This window comes from Pyrus communis, chromosome 9 (assembly GCF_041283825.1).
Source record: "Pyrus communis isolate YQ-2024b chromosome 9, ASM4128382v1, whole genome shotgun sequence".
In the NCBI taxonomy this organism is placed as follows: domain Eukaryota; kingdom Viridiplantae; phylum Streptophyta; class Magnoliopsida; order Rosales; family Rosaceae; genus Pyrus; species Pyrus communis.
In genome coordinates, this window is record NC_142573.1 from 17623082 (window position 1) to 17638221 (window position 15140).

General features: G+C 35.6%; 1 protein-coding gene and 1 long non-coding RNA gene across 9 annotated transcripts; one reads left to right on the top strand and one right to left on the bottom strand.

The window, feature by feature from the left end:
* Positions 1-582: 582 nt before the first annotated feature.
* On the bottom strand, positions 583-5057 carry LOC148694355 (transcriptional adapter ADA2-like). Of its 8 annotated transcripts, none has more exons than XM_088699420.1 (5): positions 4890-5057; positions 4520-4772; positions 4010-4076; positions 3110-3239; positions 583-613 (listed from the first exon to the last, which is right to left on the bottom strand). In XM_088699420.1, the coding sequence occupies exons 1-5, from the start codon at positions 4940-4942 to the stop codon at positions 598-600; spliced, it is 519 nt and encodes a 172-aa protein (XP_088555546.1). In that variant the 5' UTR covers positions 4943-5057; the 3' UTR covers positions 583-597. The 8 variants fall into 8 exon arrangements, with proteins under 8 accessions (XP_088555546.1, XP_088555539.1, XP_088555542.1 ...); XM_088699413.1 differs by lacking the exon at positions 583-613 and adding an exon at positions 1141-1689; XM_088699416.1 differs by lacking the exon at positions 583-613 and adding an exon at positions 1141-2160.
* A 4202-nt stretch (positions 5058-9259) lies between these two features.
* LOC148694356 (uncharacterized) lies at positions 9260-12163 on the top strand. Its single transcript, XR_015966287.1, has 2 exons — positions 9260-9602; positions 10092-12163. It is a non-coding gene; the product is annotated as an uncharacterized LOC148694356 (long non-coding RNA).
* The last annotated feature ends 2977 nt before the right edge of the window (positions 12164-15140 follow it).

The window sequence follows — 15140 nt, forward strand, 5'->3', positions numbered from 1 at the left end:
GTGGTGAATGAAACGCCACAGATCCCCTTCTAATTTGTATATAACTGAGGGGGTGGGTTGAGATGGTTATTTCCTTTCCTTTATTCTGAGTGAATTTTAATGAATTATGCATAGTATTAGAAGAGTAATGTTTATCTATATCGATACTATAAAAATTCTTTTTTGTCAACTAAAGAGTGAAAAACAAATACTAAAGAGGGTATTGTTACCACTATAAGACTATTTACTATCTGCACTTGCATGTGCTCAAATATCCTATTTGATATGGTGTTTGATCTCTACCCATGCATTTTGAGTTTAAAACTCTCAATTTCCAGATTATTGAAATAGTTCCAAACTCTCCTCTTCTTAATATTTTTTTTTTTTTTTACTATTTGCACTTAATTAATTACCTGTTATTCCTTAGTAAAATTCAAAGTTTCCATTTTACCCTTTTAAATAATAAAGTTGTAAAAAAACAAAAAACAAAAAAAATTAAAACACTGTCGGAGCTCTGACCGGACTCGGCGGCTCCCAACTACCTCATTTCCCCGCTCTTCCATCTCCCTTCTAGTCGTATGCATGGATCCACTTTTAAGGCTTATAGTCGTCATGGAATTAAACACGCCTTTCTCTATCAGCACAAAAATTCTCGTCATGGGATTAGTGTGAAACCATATTTTTGCTACTAATTGATTAAGGCTTATAGTCTTGAACCAAATTATACGCCTTTGACTATTACCACAAAGTGTTTGAAGGTGTTTGTTATAGTCGCATTCCTGAACAATTGAGACATCCTAATGTAGAAATTTAGAGTGTAGAATGAGATTTTTGAAGTGCTAATAACAATTCCTTATTAGAAAATGATACATTTGTTTTCAACAACAATACAATTAAGTGTACTTCCATATTATAACATTCAACCGACTATCTATTTGATGAAAATGAACTTGCCCCACTAATAAAATCGTTAACCTTAAAAAGAAACCATATAGACGTTTAAATAGGCCCTAGCTAATTACATTTACATGCATGGCTCAATTGCATTGTATCTTAGCTACAGTGCCACCCCTCTCCAAGTTTAGAATAGAGTAATGTTGACCTATTTATGTGGCACATACTTTACAAACAACAAAGTACAAATGACAGACTTCAGGGGAGTGAGTGAAAAACTGTGAAAATTTCATGTGCCTTAAAGGTTTGATCTGCTTGTAGTTTTGCAATTATATATCAAATTCTTTCTTCACTGCAAAAGAATAGAAAACAGTGCTCTCTCTTTCAAGTGAATCCAACATACAAGTCCAACACAATACAAAACAACTCCCCATGTGTGGGGTAGTAGTCCTCCTCCTATCTTTATAAAATCTAATGTCAAATCTCAAAGCCTTTTATTTTATTGGTATTTTTTTTCTTTCGTTTGTTATATGCTTTCTGTCTAAGAGGACTTGGGGGCTTCATTTCTGAGCCAAATTCCAACCTCATGAGGACAAGCAGATAGTTGCTGACTCGCATCTAAAAAGTCTGCTGCTGCTGTGGTTGGTATCCAATGCCCCTTGTCTCAATTATTTTTCCTGCAGAGGAAACTTGTAAACACATCCTCCTATGTGATATAATATCACTTTTCTGTGTTACTTGGAAGAAGAAGAAGAAACCATCATCTGAATCTGATGCAGCATGCAGCATGCAGTTCCTTTTATCCTTCCATTTGGCCTCCACCACTTAAGCAAATCATAATTAGTTGAGTCATGAACTTATTAGAGCTCAATTTAGTGCGAGTGGATTATTTTTACTACAACTATGAAATACATATATATACATCTTGTTAAGATAGTGGCATAATGCCACCGCTAATCGCATATTGCTGCGTTTATTTTGATAAAAACTACAAAATATATATCATTTTGAAACAATGCTATAGGCAATCGTATGCGAGTATGCAAAGAATTAGTGATCGTTGATAATTGTGCGGATCCCTTCATGGGTTTGCTTTTTATATTTAGAGGCCAGGAAGTTATTAGTCCTTAGAATTTGTTCACACACACACACGCCACAAAACCCTAGCTACTACCCTACTTACTATATGGTCCACAACTTAGCTTAATATAGACGAAGACACGCAGCGAAGCAATAACCATAGACTTTCACAACGGGCTTAAAACCAAAGTCTTGAAGTATTCACAGCTGCACACACAATAACAATATAAAAACAACAAAAACAACAAACGACAAATCTAGCTACTTAACCCCAAAAAACAATATTCAAAAGCAGAAAATGAAAGAAAAAAAAGAGCCGAGCAATATTCAGCATCGGTTCCAGTTATCTGTGCCTTGGAACTTTTCCTTTGGCCCCTTCTCTCTTCCCTCGATACCCACACAAGATACACAGACTCTACTAGGTATCCCTCCTCCTTCTCCAACCCAAAGCTTCATTTTTCTTTTCTTTATTAATTAAACTTACTCGTTAACCGAACAGTATAGCTAAGAGTTCTATTAGGGAGGGACTCTAAACATATTCATCCAACTTATTCATCAAATGACGTGGTGTTCAAAGTTTGTATCCTATATTGTTAATAAGTGAACTATTAACATGTATACGAAGACATCATTTAGTGATACAAATTTGATAACTTAAAACATTTGCTAAGATAAACATCCGTTTTTAAAATTATATGTTGTCGATAGTAGTAATTTACAGTATCTCGTGAATATTGACCAGTATTAACAACAGGTTGATCAAACAACCTCAACCCTAACCAAAAACCAAAAGAAAACTCTCTCTCTCTCTCTCTCTCTCTCTCTCTCTCTCTCTCTCTCTCTCTCTCTCTCTCTCTCTCTCTCTCTCTCTCTCTCTCTCTCTCGTGCACAAGTCAATCCCCCGTAACAGCTAAACCTCACTTTATGACTACAAATTACACCTTCATGCATAAGCCTATATAAATATATAAACCCTTAAAATTAGACGTATTTATCAAATATATCATTTAATAATCCTCACGCATGTAATTACCCTAAATAATCAAATGCGAAACATATATCATAATCTTCGGTTGAGAAAGTCAGTTTGTTTTATGGGGTTTTCACTATTTTCAAAATCAATATCAAATTTTGTAAGGATGAGAAAAGAATTTACCTTTGGGAAAGTCTGAACAGTTGCGGCGATTGGTAGAATCCAAGAGATTTTAGCAGAAGAGGAGAGGAGGAAGACGGGGAGAGTAGAGGCAAGCAGCGCGGTGAGAAAAACAATGTGGGAACTGAGAAGTCTCTAGAGAAACAGTGGGTTAACAAATTGGAAAGATTTTTTAATGTGCCCAGAACACGAGGTGGTTCATCATTTGTTTTATATAAATAGTAAGATTTTTGTATTAAAAAATTAATAACATAAAAAATAAAAAATTTGTAAGGGTTGACCAGCTTGCTAGTTAGTCAGTCTAGTCAATTAATAAAATGATGTCACATTGTTAGTTACTTATCGTGTGAATTTCTACTAACAAACATATGACACGATATCAAAAACTATGTTATTGATGAATTGATAAAATTTATTAATATGAACGACATGTCGATAAACTATTGATATGCTCTTGATTTTAATTGGTCAGATCAGCCAGCTAGTCAGTCTAAACCAAGTTTGTCTCTATGTTGCGTTACTAATCTACCCATCATCTAACTATTTAATGAAAGAATAGGGTCTTTGCTCTTTGGTATGGTGAATGAGCTATATCATGATCATCCACGGAAAGTTAAAAAATCAAAACATTTAAGCTTTTGTTTTTGGGTAGAAGATGGAATAGTATTTGATGATCTGTCTGGAAGATTTCAATTTAATACCAGACAGAACTTATGGGCCAAAAGAAGAAGAATATAATACCAATTGAAAAAAAGAAAAGAAAAAGAGCACCAGTAATTCATTAACATCTCTTCAGCATGATCAAAGAACAAGTGATAGTAGACAAAATTTATTAGTTTCACAGGGGAAAAAAAAAAAAAGTTTATCATAATAATTGAAAGAAGAAATCAGTTTATTCAGTACCTCGAGCAGTAGCATCTCCTTCATCTACATTCCAGTCTGGACAGATAAGTGGAAAAGCCAAATTGTCCTGTTTAAAAACCAAAAAGTCCGCAAATGCATGCTTAATTAATAGTCCATGCTATATTGAAAGCATCTCCTATATAGTCAAATGAAATAACAAGCTCAAAAAATTACTATATACACAAATATATAAAACAATTACTCATAGTTGTTTACATACAGATTTCAGGTGAATCTAAATGGGGCTGTTGCTTGCATTCTAAGGAAAACATTCTTACTTGCAGGCAGTATATAGAGCCTCAGTTCGGGTCAGAAAACCGATTCAATCTTTTCCCTTTTAATGCACTTTACTCTAAGGTCATCCCAGTCTCGCCTTTTTTTCCATTTCCGGATTCTAAATTCCACTCTAGCTACACTCAAAGCTTAAAAATTCAAAATTTCTTCAAGCAATTTCAACGAGTTTAAGATATCAGAAAGAAAGCAACTTTGAAAATGTAAAGGGGGACTGACCATAACCCTGTAAGGGTGATTGCATTTGTGAGGTGTAAGCTCAGCTCCAACAGAGAGGCACTCAATGCAAAGGTCAAAATCTGGACAGACCACACACTTTATCCGAATTTTCCCAGAAATATCCTTGTTGCAGTAATTGCAATGGTAGAAAGCCCCTTTCGGTTCGCTGATTTCTTGGGCCAGAGCTTTCCGAGCTGTACCGCTATTCTCCGCCACCTCCGCCCCCGAAGCCGTTCTCTTTCTTTTGCCCCTACTGCAAATTATCCAACAAATAAACAACTTTCTGTGAGACGTAATTGGGAAATTTGAATTGCTTAATTATCTGATAAAGCTTGAAAATTTGCCGCAAATTGGTGAAAATTGCACTGACATCTGATTGTGATTGTCGACGGCGGCCTGAGAGACTGCGCGGGACCGACCCATCGGTTCAATTTCACCAACGAACCGAATGCAAAACCCTAGAAAATGAAAACCCTAATTTTTCAACAGGTGAAGATTTGGGACACTTTGGGTTAGGGCCAGTTGATGTGCTGGATGAAAACGGGTACGGGTCTCATCCCCTAACCAGCGATGTGCGCGCGCTACGTCATCGTCTACTAATCTGACGGTTGAAAAAGGCAATACATAAGCATATATCGTCCGTTGGATTTAGTTCAAGACACGAGGCGTTTAACTAGAGCGTCTCACGGAATAAAAGATGGGGAACATTCTTTACATTAAAATGAGTTTAACGAAAATCTCGCGGTTCTATCATTTTAACAAAAAATCACATTTTTACACTAAAAAATCAATCTTTGTATTATTTACTTTACCCTTTATTTTATTCTTATCGTTAAAACCCAAAATTTTTAAGTTCTTTTATTTAGTTTTCCATTCATTAAAACCTTGTCGTTTTTAGAGGAAGCAGTTCCCGCTAAAAAAAAAAAAGTTATTATCCAAAATAATCTCTGAGATTTGCATGATCAATAGAAATGATCCCTGGGATTGAAAATCAATAGAAATGGTTCCTGAAAATCAATAGAATAAGATTATACCTATTTGGAAGCCCAATGGTTACCGGAGATGGTCGAAAAATAGCCTGAAATGTGACTGGTGCGGGAAAACTGGAAAACTCGCCAGAAACTGAGTAAACTTTAAACGTTCATAACTTCTTCAATACTCAACCAAATCTAGTAATTCAAAAATGAAAATAATACTTCTTGACGAGACGAAGAGAAAGGTGCCTTTTTCGAAGGCTAACTCACCGTGGTTTGGTTGGACAATGGCTCGAAAGTGGCTACCCATTTTCGAGTTAGCCACTTTTGAGCAGTTTTCCAGTAAAACCACGACGAGTTAGCAGTAAAGAAAGATATTACTCTCTTCGTCCCGTCGAGAAGTATAATTTTCATTTTTAAATCACTCGATTTTGTTGAGTATTGAAGAAGTTATTAACGTTTAAAGTTTACCCAGATTCCGGGAGTCTTCCAGTTTTCCCGCAGACAAGTCACCTTTCAGGCTATTTTCCCGCCATCTCTGGCAATCATTAGGCTCCAAATAGGTATAATCTTGTTCTACACTTTCTTATCTTCATTTTGATATATTATGGGTCGAATTTGGTTAAGAATCGATTGAGTTACGAAGCCTTAAAAATTGTCCAAAGAGTTTTTAACGCAAGGACCAAAATCATGGATGGTGGATAATCTCAAAGACCATTTCTATTGATTTTCAACTTCAGCGATGATTTCTATTGATAAAAAAAAAATAAAAAAAATAAAAAAAAAGGTCAGTAAGTCGCTTTCAGCTGCGAAATGTAATTAACTGAGTATACCAAAGAATCAAATTAAACACAAATTCTTAAACTTTGGCATCCCAATAATCAAATAAGGAAAAACAACAATGTGTGTACTGCATGTGTGAGTGAATGTGCTGCATAAGTGTGTGAGTGTATATTGTATTGCCGAGGAAAACCAACAATATCTTCCAAGTGATAAAAAAAGGTATAAGCATGAGTATATATTGTATGTGTTGTGTATGTATAAGTGCATGACAGTGTTTGTGTGACACTGCATATGTGTGTACTGTGTACGTATATAAAATGTGTGTGTAAGTGTAGGTAAGTGTGTGTACTCTGTGCGGATAAGTGTATGTGATGTGTGTGAGTGTATATTGTATCTGTATGCAGTGTGTATAAAAAGTTAACAGTAAGGTAAGGCATGTACCAAATCATTTAGTTGGAATATACATAAAATTACAGTAGGGTAAGGCAACAATGTAATCAGGCTACGGAATATACATAAAATAATGACATCACTAAACTTTACTCCTCAACAATGTAATCAAGCTAACAGATTTTAAAATACTTATTCCTAAAGAGATGCAAAATTACAGTAGAGTAAGGCAAATACCAAATCACTTAGTCGGAATATACGTAAACTTTACTCCTTATAAAAAGAGAGAAAAAAAGTATATATAAAGAATGAGGAACACAAACCTATCCAAACAACAAAGATTTTGTAATAGGTAATAGCTTGCAAAACACCAAAAACTAATAGTTAGAAAAATAAAACATATATCAAGAAGATGAGACGAATTTGTAAGTAAAAAACTCCTCCTATAACAGCTATATTAAAGCATAAACATTCATGAAAACTCATAATTTATAGCTAAAAAGCACAAAGTATTTTTGCGGAAATATAAAGATCCCTTTTGTGCCCCAAACTGTACTCTCTTAGCCTTCCTCCATCTTTACGTGTTGGAATTTTGATCTATGGAGTTTAAGGCTCTAAAATATAATATGATTTCAGAGCATTTGACAATTTAGTTGTAAGCAGGAAAGTTAATAACTATGGTGGGCATATGAGAGAGAGAGAGAGAGAGAGAGAGAGAGAGAGAGAGAGAGAGTAGAAGCTCGTGAGGTTGTAGGTGGAGCCAATGTATCCCATATAACCACATTAAACGTGGATGCGAATGTAAATTTCCGAGGCAATGTTTAAGAAACTTAGAAGATAGATTATTATCCATTAATTGATAGATGCACACACAATAACAAATGGTTGGATTATGACTCTTTTCAAGCAAGCAAAGAGATAAAAAATAACAATCATTCAGGAAAAAAAATGAGCAAGAAGACAGATTCAGCGAAAAACCAACATCAACTTTTTGCAACCAAACTGAGGAATCCCAACAAAAAGCAATGGTCCTTGACGTAAGAAAATGAACTCACCGGCCCAACAGAAGCCTCCAGCACTAATCCTAAAACGCCTTTACTTCTTAAACCTTCAATCACTACCTTTGCATGTTCGATTGCTCTATAAAAATTAGAGAGAATAGGAGTTTGTGTTCGAACACAGTATCAGGAGAATTGAAAAAACAGACTCTGTAAACCTCACAAACGGGGTGAGATCCTCTCCGGATCATTCTCTCAGGATCCGTTGGACCAAGCCAATCAAACTTGATTTTGGGGTTAGGAACAAAATATTTTTTTAATTTTCCATTTGATTCTTTGCAGCAGCAGCCATGGAAAGGCCATATGCATCTGCATCCATGGCTACTTCTTAGACATCTGCATGGCTCAAGTATTTTTCGAATTCTTGCTGACCACAATTACAATTTCGAATCTGAAGCTGTATGAAATAAATAGAGTTTGTAAACACAAAAGATTTGAAAACGACTTCTCAACTTTTTAATCAGATGAGACAGGCATGGGTTTCAAATCTCAGTCTCTCTCTCTCTCTCCACCCTTCAGCGTCCTCCTCTCTGGCAAGTGATTGGGTTGATAATTAATCTTGGGTTTAATCAAAGGAAGCCCAATTGTGCAAATCCTTTGTTTTGGGCTAGTGGCTGCTTTGGTGAAGGCGTTGGCCCACATAATATTAAAATGATGGTTCAGGGCGGCTAATAGGCAGCAACCCTACACCTAGGCTGACCAGAGTTATGGGGCAGTAGGACTCAGATCCTCTCCGGATCATGAGGATCCTCCTAACCGATTAATATCAACCGTTGATACAAATCCAACGGCCAAATTATTTTCACCTCTTTCTCTCTCCTTCCCTCCACTCTTTTCTTTCTCCCTCACTTGGAAGCACCCACCACCACCACACCTGCATCTTCTCAATCTTCTTCAGCCCCCACCCTCTCCAATTAAATTCCTTGTTAGCTTTTGTATTTCTTATCTCTGAATTTTAATTTTTGCAGTATGTTCAATGATATTTTTGTAGGTCCTTTGAATTCAACAGGAAGAGGAAGAATTTGCAGCAGGGGAGGTTGGGGTAGGAGACAGCCGGAAAGGGTTGCTGGGTTGTGAGACCACTAAGTTCAATGATTCAAGAGCTGTCAAGTTCCCAAGAGATAAGGTTATGAGACCACTAAGAGTGTTGTTGGAGAGGTTCAACAAATGAAGGCCTCTTAATTTCCCAATGATACTTGCTGGGATCTCTCCTTCAAGTCTATTGCTTGATAGATGTTACAACCCGTCTATAATTTTACTGTAATTTATTTTTTTGAAAAATGTTAAATGATCAAAATGCTCTTAGATGGTATGTGTCAGTTTTCATTTATTTAGTATTCAGGACACGTATGAGATATTAATTAGTATATTACCCGTCATTACAAACGATTGAGTACATGGTAGCGAAAATTAGAACTTGGAACCAGGAAGATTTTAAAAAACAAGTATCAATCATTTTATTAAAAGTGGAGGAAAGAGATAATATCACTGGATATAAAATATTAATGATAGAATAAAATAATAATAAAATAAGAAAGAGAGGAAGGGTGGAGAACCATCGAGAAAAGAAAGAAGGGAAAACGGAAGGGGAGAGGCCATTTTCTTCTTCTTCCTCCCTTCACCCCTTGCAAACTATTTTCAACATAACTTCCTCATACGATAATGAAATCACACGAGGCCGGAAGCTATACCTTCGTAGCACAGCCGTCTTCAATCTGATACCATACCCACCCTTTGAAAACGGGTGTACAAAGAAAACGAGGCCCAAACATATGGACGTTTTCCGGCGACTTTCCTCCGATTTCGGCCGACCCCGCTGGAACCTGGCCTCGACCCAAGTGAAAATAATGATTCTTTCCCCGTGGGCTCTCCTATAGCGTAAGTTTTTCCCAAGGTATTAACTTTCAGTTTTGGGATCAGTTCTTGAATTTGAATTTGAATTTGGTATTCTGTATGAATATTTGAGATGATACTCGTTGTATAGTTTAGGAGTTGAATCGAACTGGGCAATAAGGATTGGTTGCATATTTAGGGAAGAACCTTGAAATCCTAACCTTAACTTGGTTCTCTTTAGAAATGTAAGAGTTGGGTTTGTTTTATAAGTATTAATGTTATTCCAGAATCGAGGCCAGATATATTTGAATATTTGTCCTACCCTTGAAGAACATTGCTGAATTTGTATGTGTTGTAGCCTAGGTTTGTGTAGATAATTAGAGTTCTAAAACTACAGAGTGGTTCTATATTTTTCCATGGCATTGTCAGATGCTGATGCTAAATACTTGATTGGACAATGCTATTACTAGAGCAGTATATGACTCTTGGTTTTGGTCATTGATTTATTGGTGGTTCTTTATTTCATTCTTTCAGCGGATGAAGAGCTTAAGACTGCTAGGAATTTATATTTTATTTTGAGGCACTTGGATAAACAGTTTGGTTTTCTATGTTAATTATTAAGAATCATTGATATGGTTTGGCTGGTGTACTAGTTACGAATAATTATTCGAATGTTATCGTTTAGGGATTGCATGTTATTCTATGGCCTGAGAACTAGTTCCTTGATATCAAACATTATACCTATTCTCTAGTTGAACATGACTATGTTCTGAATTCAAGACCAATTTAATATGGCGGGTCAAGTTCTTGTGGTTTGTTTGGCATGCTTATTTGATTAACTAGTGCAAATAAATGTTATCAAATTTAGTGAAGTTATAAATATACTGGATTCTATGTGAGGTGGTTGTTTTCAAACTATTATATGCTAAATACATAACTACTTATACAGAGAAAATGTAGGCAGCTAGTTTTATCTGCCTATATATCAAATTATACGTATCTTCCTCACTCAATTTCATTATATACTCCAATTGGATTAGTTCTAACGAACCATTTTATTTGCTATAACTAGTCCAGCTAGTTATTATTAGATTATAGTTATATTATTGCTTTTATATGTACTAGTGGGTTTGTATTTTGGTATAGAATTTGAAAGGGGTATGCTTATAGTAGTTGATTACAATTTATCTAAAGTATATTGGTTAGTAATGTCATGGCTGGTATAGATATCAATACTCGACAGATCCAATGTGGTGTGATTACTATTCGATTAAGTTCTTCGCCTTTACACGTATCATGTTGTTTGCTTAAATGGTAGAATGATGTCCCATTAAACATAAATATCTATACGCATGCCTATACTGAAACCAAAATCAAGTTGATGATTCACGTACTGAAGCTATATGTATATATGTCTCATTTGCCTAGACAAGCTATACAAAGAAAACATACAGTTTTTAATAGTTATTCTGATTACATGTATGTAGTAATGTCTTGCAGTAGTCATAGGAGTTTATTGCACTGGTGAACTACGAATGGCTTAATCCCTTCTTAGGGTACGTAGGCAGTCTAATGCTAAACTTAGATGCAGCCATAAAATAAAAGAAAATGGCTGCATGGTTAAATCATTGATTGTGTTGTGGTCTTGTCTCAGAGGCGAGACGTGATAGATAAATAGGAATGTGGTGATGTCATGTGTCGATCTTAGACGTATGTCGGGATCAGGGTGTGATAATAGATCTATAAGTCTCAGAAGATAAGGGGTCTTCAAATATTTCAACTCAACCCCCTTGGCAAGAATTGTGATCTTGTATTGATAGATATAAGTGGCATTAGTTGCGTTGGTCGAAGAGACTTGAAAATAAGTTTGATTGGTTTCATTAACAAATTTCATGAAATTCCAGTTCTCCAAGTAGTTAGAAGGCAACATATCGGAAAAAGCATTGTGAGATAGATCAATGATGCACAAGTTTGGGAACTCATGGTTAGTTGCAAGCTTCCCAATTATTCCATGAAATTCATTATGACCCAAAATGAGAGCCTTTAACGCTGGTAATTCCTCCAACTGAGTGCAATGGGCCAAAAATCTACCATCCTCAAACTATTTTTATTTGGACATAGTTGAGGAGTATCTTCGTCAAAAGAATTGTTCGGCAAGTTGAGTACTTTCAAAGAACTGGAGTTCCCCAAACACTGTGGAAGCATACCACTTAGGTGGCTGTTAGCCAAATCAAGAACTTGTAGATTCATGCTGCAGAATAGTGGTGAGATCTCTCCATTATAATCATTGTTTGCAACATCATAAGTCATGATTGATTGGGGTGGAATTGGTAGTGAACCTTGTAACAAGTTGGACGTCATTTCAAAAAACAACATATGTTTCCATGGAAGAATGAGTGGATTCTGGTCAAATGACTCGATGCCCGTTAAGAAGTTATTCGATAGACCCAAATTCAACATTCTCTAAATGCAATCCAGAACCATTTTGGTATTTGGCCATAAATATTGTTGTCAGAAAGGTGAAGATTGTACAACTCGTCCTGGTTTTAGAAAAACTCAGTAAACTTTGTTAAGTTGCATGAATCCAACCACAGAAGTTGACACTTTGGAAGAGTAGCATTCAAATTGGGTTTAATTTGCAGAGAAAATTAGTTGAACGATAACTGAAGTGCCTTTAAACTTTTGAGGTTGGAAGGCTGAACAAATTCAACTCATCCTCTCAACTTATTAAGGGAAAGGTCCATATCAGTTAATTGGGTCAAATTCCTTGTAACCCAAGATGGGATTTAACCAGTTTGTTCATTAGAACCCAAGTCTTGTTCTGTAAGTTGAGACAAGTTAAAACGGTAGTTGGAGCTCTCATCGGAGTCGGTTCCTTTCCGCACCTCTTCCATACCATCTCCCTTCTGACGCTAGGCTGAACTCATGTTCCACTAATACTTTTCCACTAATTCATATTGCCAAAATGCTAATCTATCTACCTTTGGTAAAGTCTTGAACCAAATTATACGCCCTTGACTATAACGACAAACACTAATCCCTTGAGAGTGTTAGTCCTACTGATTAATTAAGTCTTATAGTCTTGAATCATATTTTCTCGATGAATGATGAAATTTTGAAAAATGACAACTTTTTTCGTCATCATGGGGAAGTTTCTAAGTCCATACAAGGGAAAAATAATTGAGTAGCATCGAGTAACAGCAAAATTAAACAATATACAAAAATTAAATTTTGACCACTGCCACTCCATTACCATGGCAATTTTGTTTTATGTTTAAAGGGAAGTCTATGGCTCTCACATAAGAGAAATGCTAAGGGAAGTCTATGGCTCTTCATGAACTGTCTGCCACCTTATATTTTTAGCACAATGTTTTATAATGTTGGCACGGGAATTGATTAAACTGTGAGGTGACAAAGAGTTTATTAAAAGTCCAATTTTTGAGAGAGTCTCCTTAGCATTTCCCTCCCATAATTGTGGAGAATCAACGTCATTCATGTTAGTCGAACTTAAAATATTTTACAAGTGAAGAAAGATTTTTCAAGTAAGAAAGGCGGTCTATCGATCTGTGCCCCTTGGAAGGGATGTATAAACCATTTGGATCTTATTAACCAAATAGGCGATCTATATTGAACAAAATTTGTTGAAAGTATATTTGATTTCCCCTCCTTTACCATCTCCCTTCCAGTCGTATGCATAATGCATGGACTCTTCCATTAATTTCTTTGGTGTTTATCAAGCTGAACTCATGTTCCACTCATACTGTTCCACTAATTCATATTGCTAAAATGCTAATCCATCTACCTTTGGTTTCTCCCACTTTTCAGGCTTAAAGTCTTTGTTGGAACCAAATTACACACCTTTGAGTGTCACCACAAACATTCTCCTCAATTATATGATTCAATCAGTTGTTTATTAAATATTGTTTTCTTTATTCTTAATATAAATTCAATAGAGACCGATTTTATTATGTGGATTCAGCTGCTTTAATTGATTTATGAGGGGTTTCTTCTAGCATGATCTAAGATTATTCATTTACTTCAAATATTTGACTTTTCTTTAGTCAATTTACGAATATAAATACATTTAAAACGTGTAAGTCACGCGTAGCATACCGTGATTCAGAAAAATGCCTTCTACACGCGCTCATGCGCGTGCATGAAGGCTAATGAATCATAAACTAAACACAATAGTTTGGTTGTAGTTGGACGTGCGTGGGTGCTTGGTGAATCAAGAAACTTCATGGATCCGGGATACCCAACAGTCAACACGCATACAATATAAGTTAGAAATGAAGACTGTCGTATCAATTAGCTATACCAAAAGATTTTTTGGCATCCGGAGGATTATTCTTCCATAGAAATTTCAAAAGAAGAGAAAGTTGAACTAATCAAATTTCAACAAGTTTGAAAAATCAACTATTTATATACATGAGTATCCTGATTGTTGGGTTATGTTTATTTGAAGAACGGTCTTCAAGTTATGGAGTGAGACATTCATTTAAAATTAACAAAACAATGTAATAATTAGAAAAAGGGTTGTCTAGACTCTAAATGGTGGGGTACTCATTGACACATGACCTAAAATAAAGGAAAAATCATACCGTTTACTTTTTAAGTCAACAAAAGTGACAAGTTCCAAGTTGGAATAATGCAATTTTCATCTTAGGAGGCTGTAATGCTGGTTATAAAACCATAGAGACAGCAGCTGCCGAGTTCAAGGCCAATGACATGGCCAGACTCTTTATCGCACTCAACACCATCACACGAACAACAGTTACTCTGATGAATGATGAAGTTTCCATTTTAAAGTTGTAAAAAAAAAAAAAAAAAAAAAAAAAAAAAAAAAAAAAAATTTAAAACGGTAGTTCGAGCTCTCATCGGAGTCGGTTCCTTTCCCCACCTCTTTCATACCATCTCCCTTCTGACGCTAGGCTGAACTCATGTTTCACTAATACTTTTCCACTAATTCATATTGCTAAAATGCTAATCTATCTACCTTTGGTAAAGTCTTGAACCAAATTATACGCCCTTGACTATAACGACAAACACTAATCCCTTGAGAGTGTTAGTCCTACTCATTAATTAAGTCTTATAGTCTTGAATCATATTTTCTCGATGAATGATGAGATTTTGAAAAATGACAACTTTTTTCGTCATCGTGGGGAAGTTTCTGAGTCCATACAAGGGAAAAATAATTGAGTAGCATCGAGTAACAGCAAAATTAAACAATATACAAAAAGTAAATTTTGACCACTGCCACTCCATTACCATGGCAATTTTGTTTTATGTTTAAATTGAAGTCTATGGCTCTCACATAAGAGAAATGCTAAGGGAAGTCGATGGCTCTTCATGAACTGTCTGCCACCTTATATTTTTAGCACAATGTTTTATAATGTTGGCACGGGAATTGATTAAACTGTGAGGTGACAGAGAGTTTATTAAAAGTCTCATTTTTGAGAGAGTCTCCTTAGCATTTTTCTCCCATAATTGTGTAGAATCAATGTCATTCATGTTAGTCGAACTTAAAATATTTTACAAGTGAAGAAAGATTTTTAAAGTAAGAAAGGCAATCTATCGATCTGT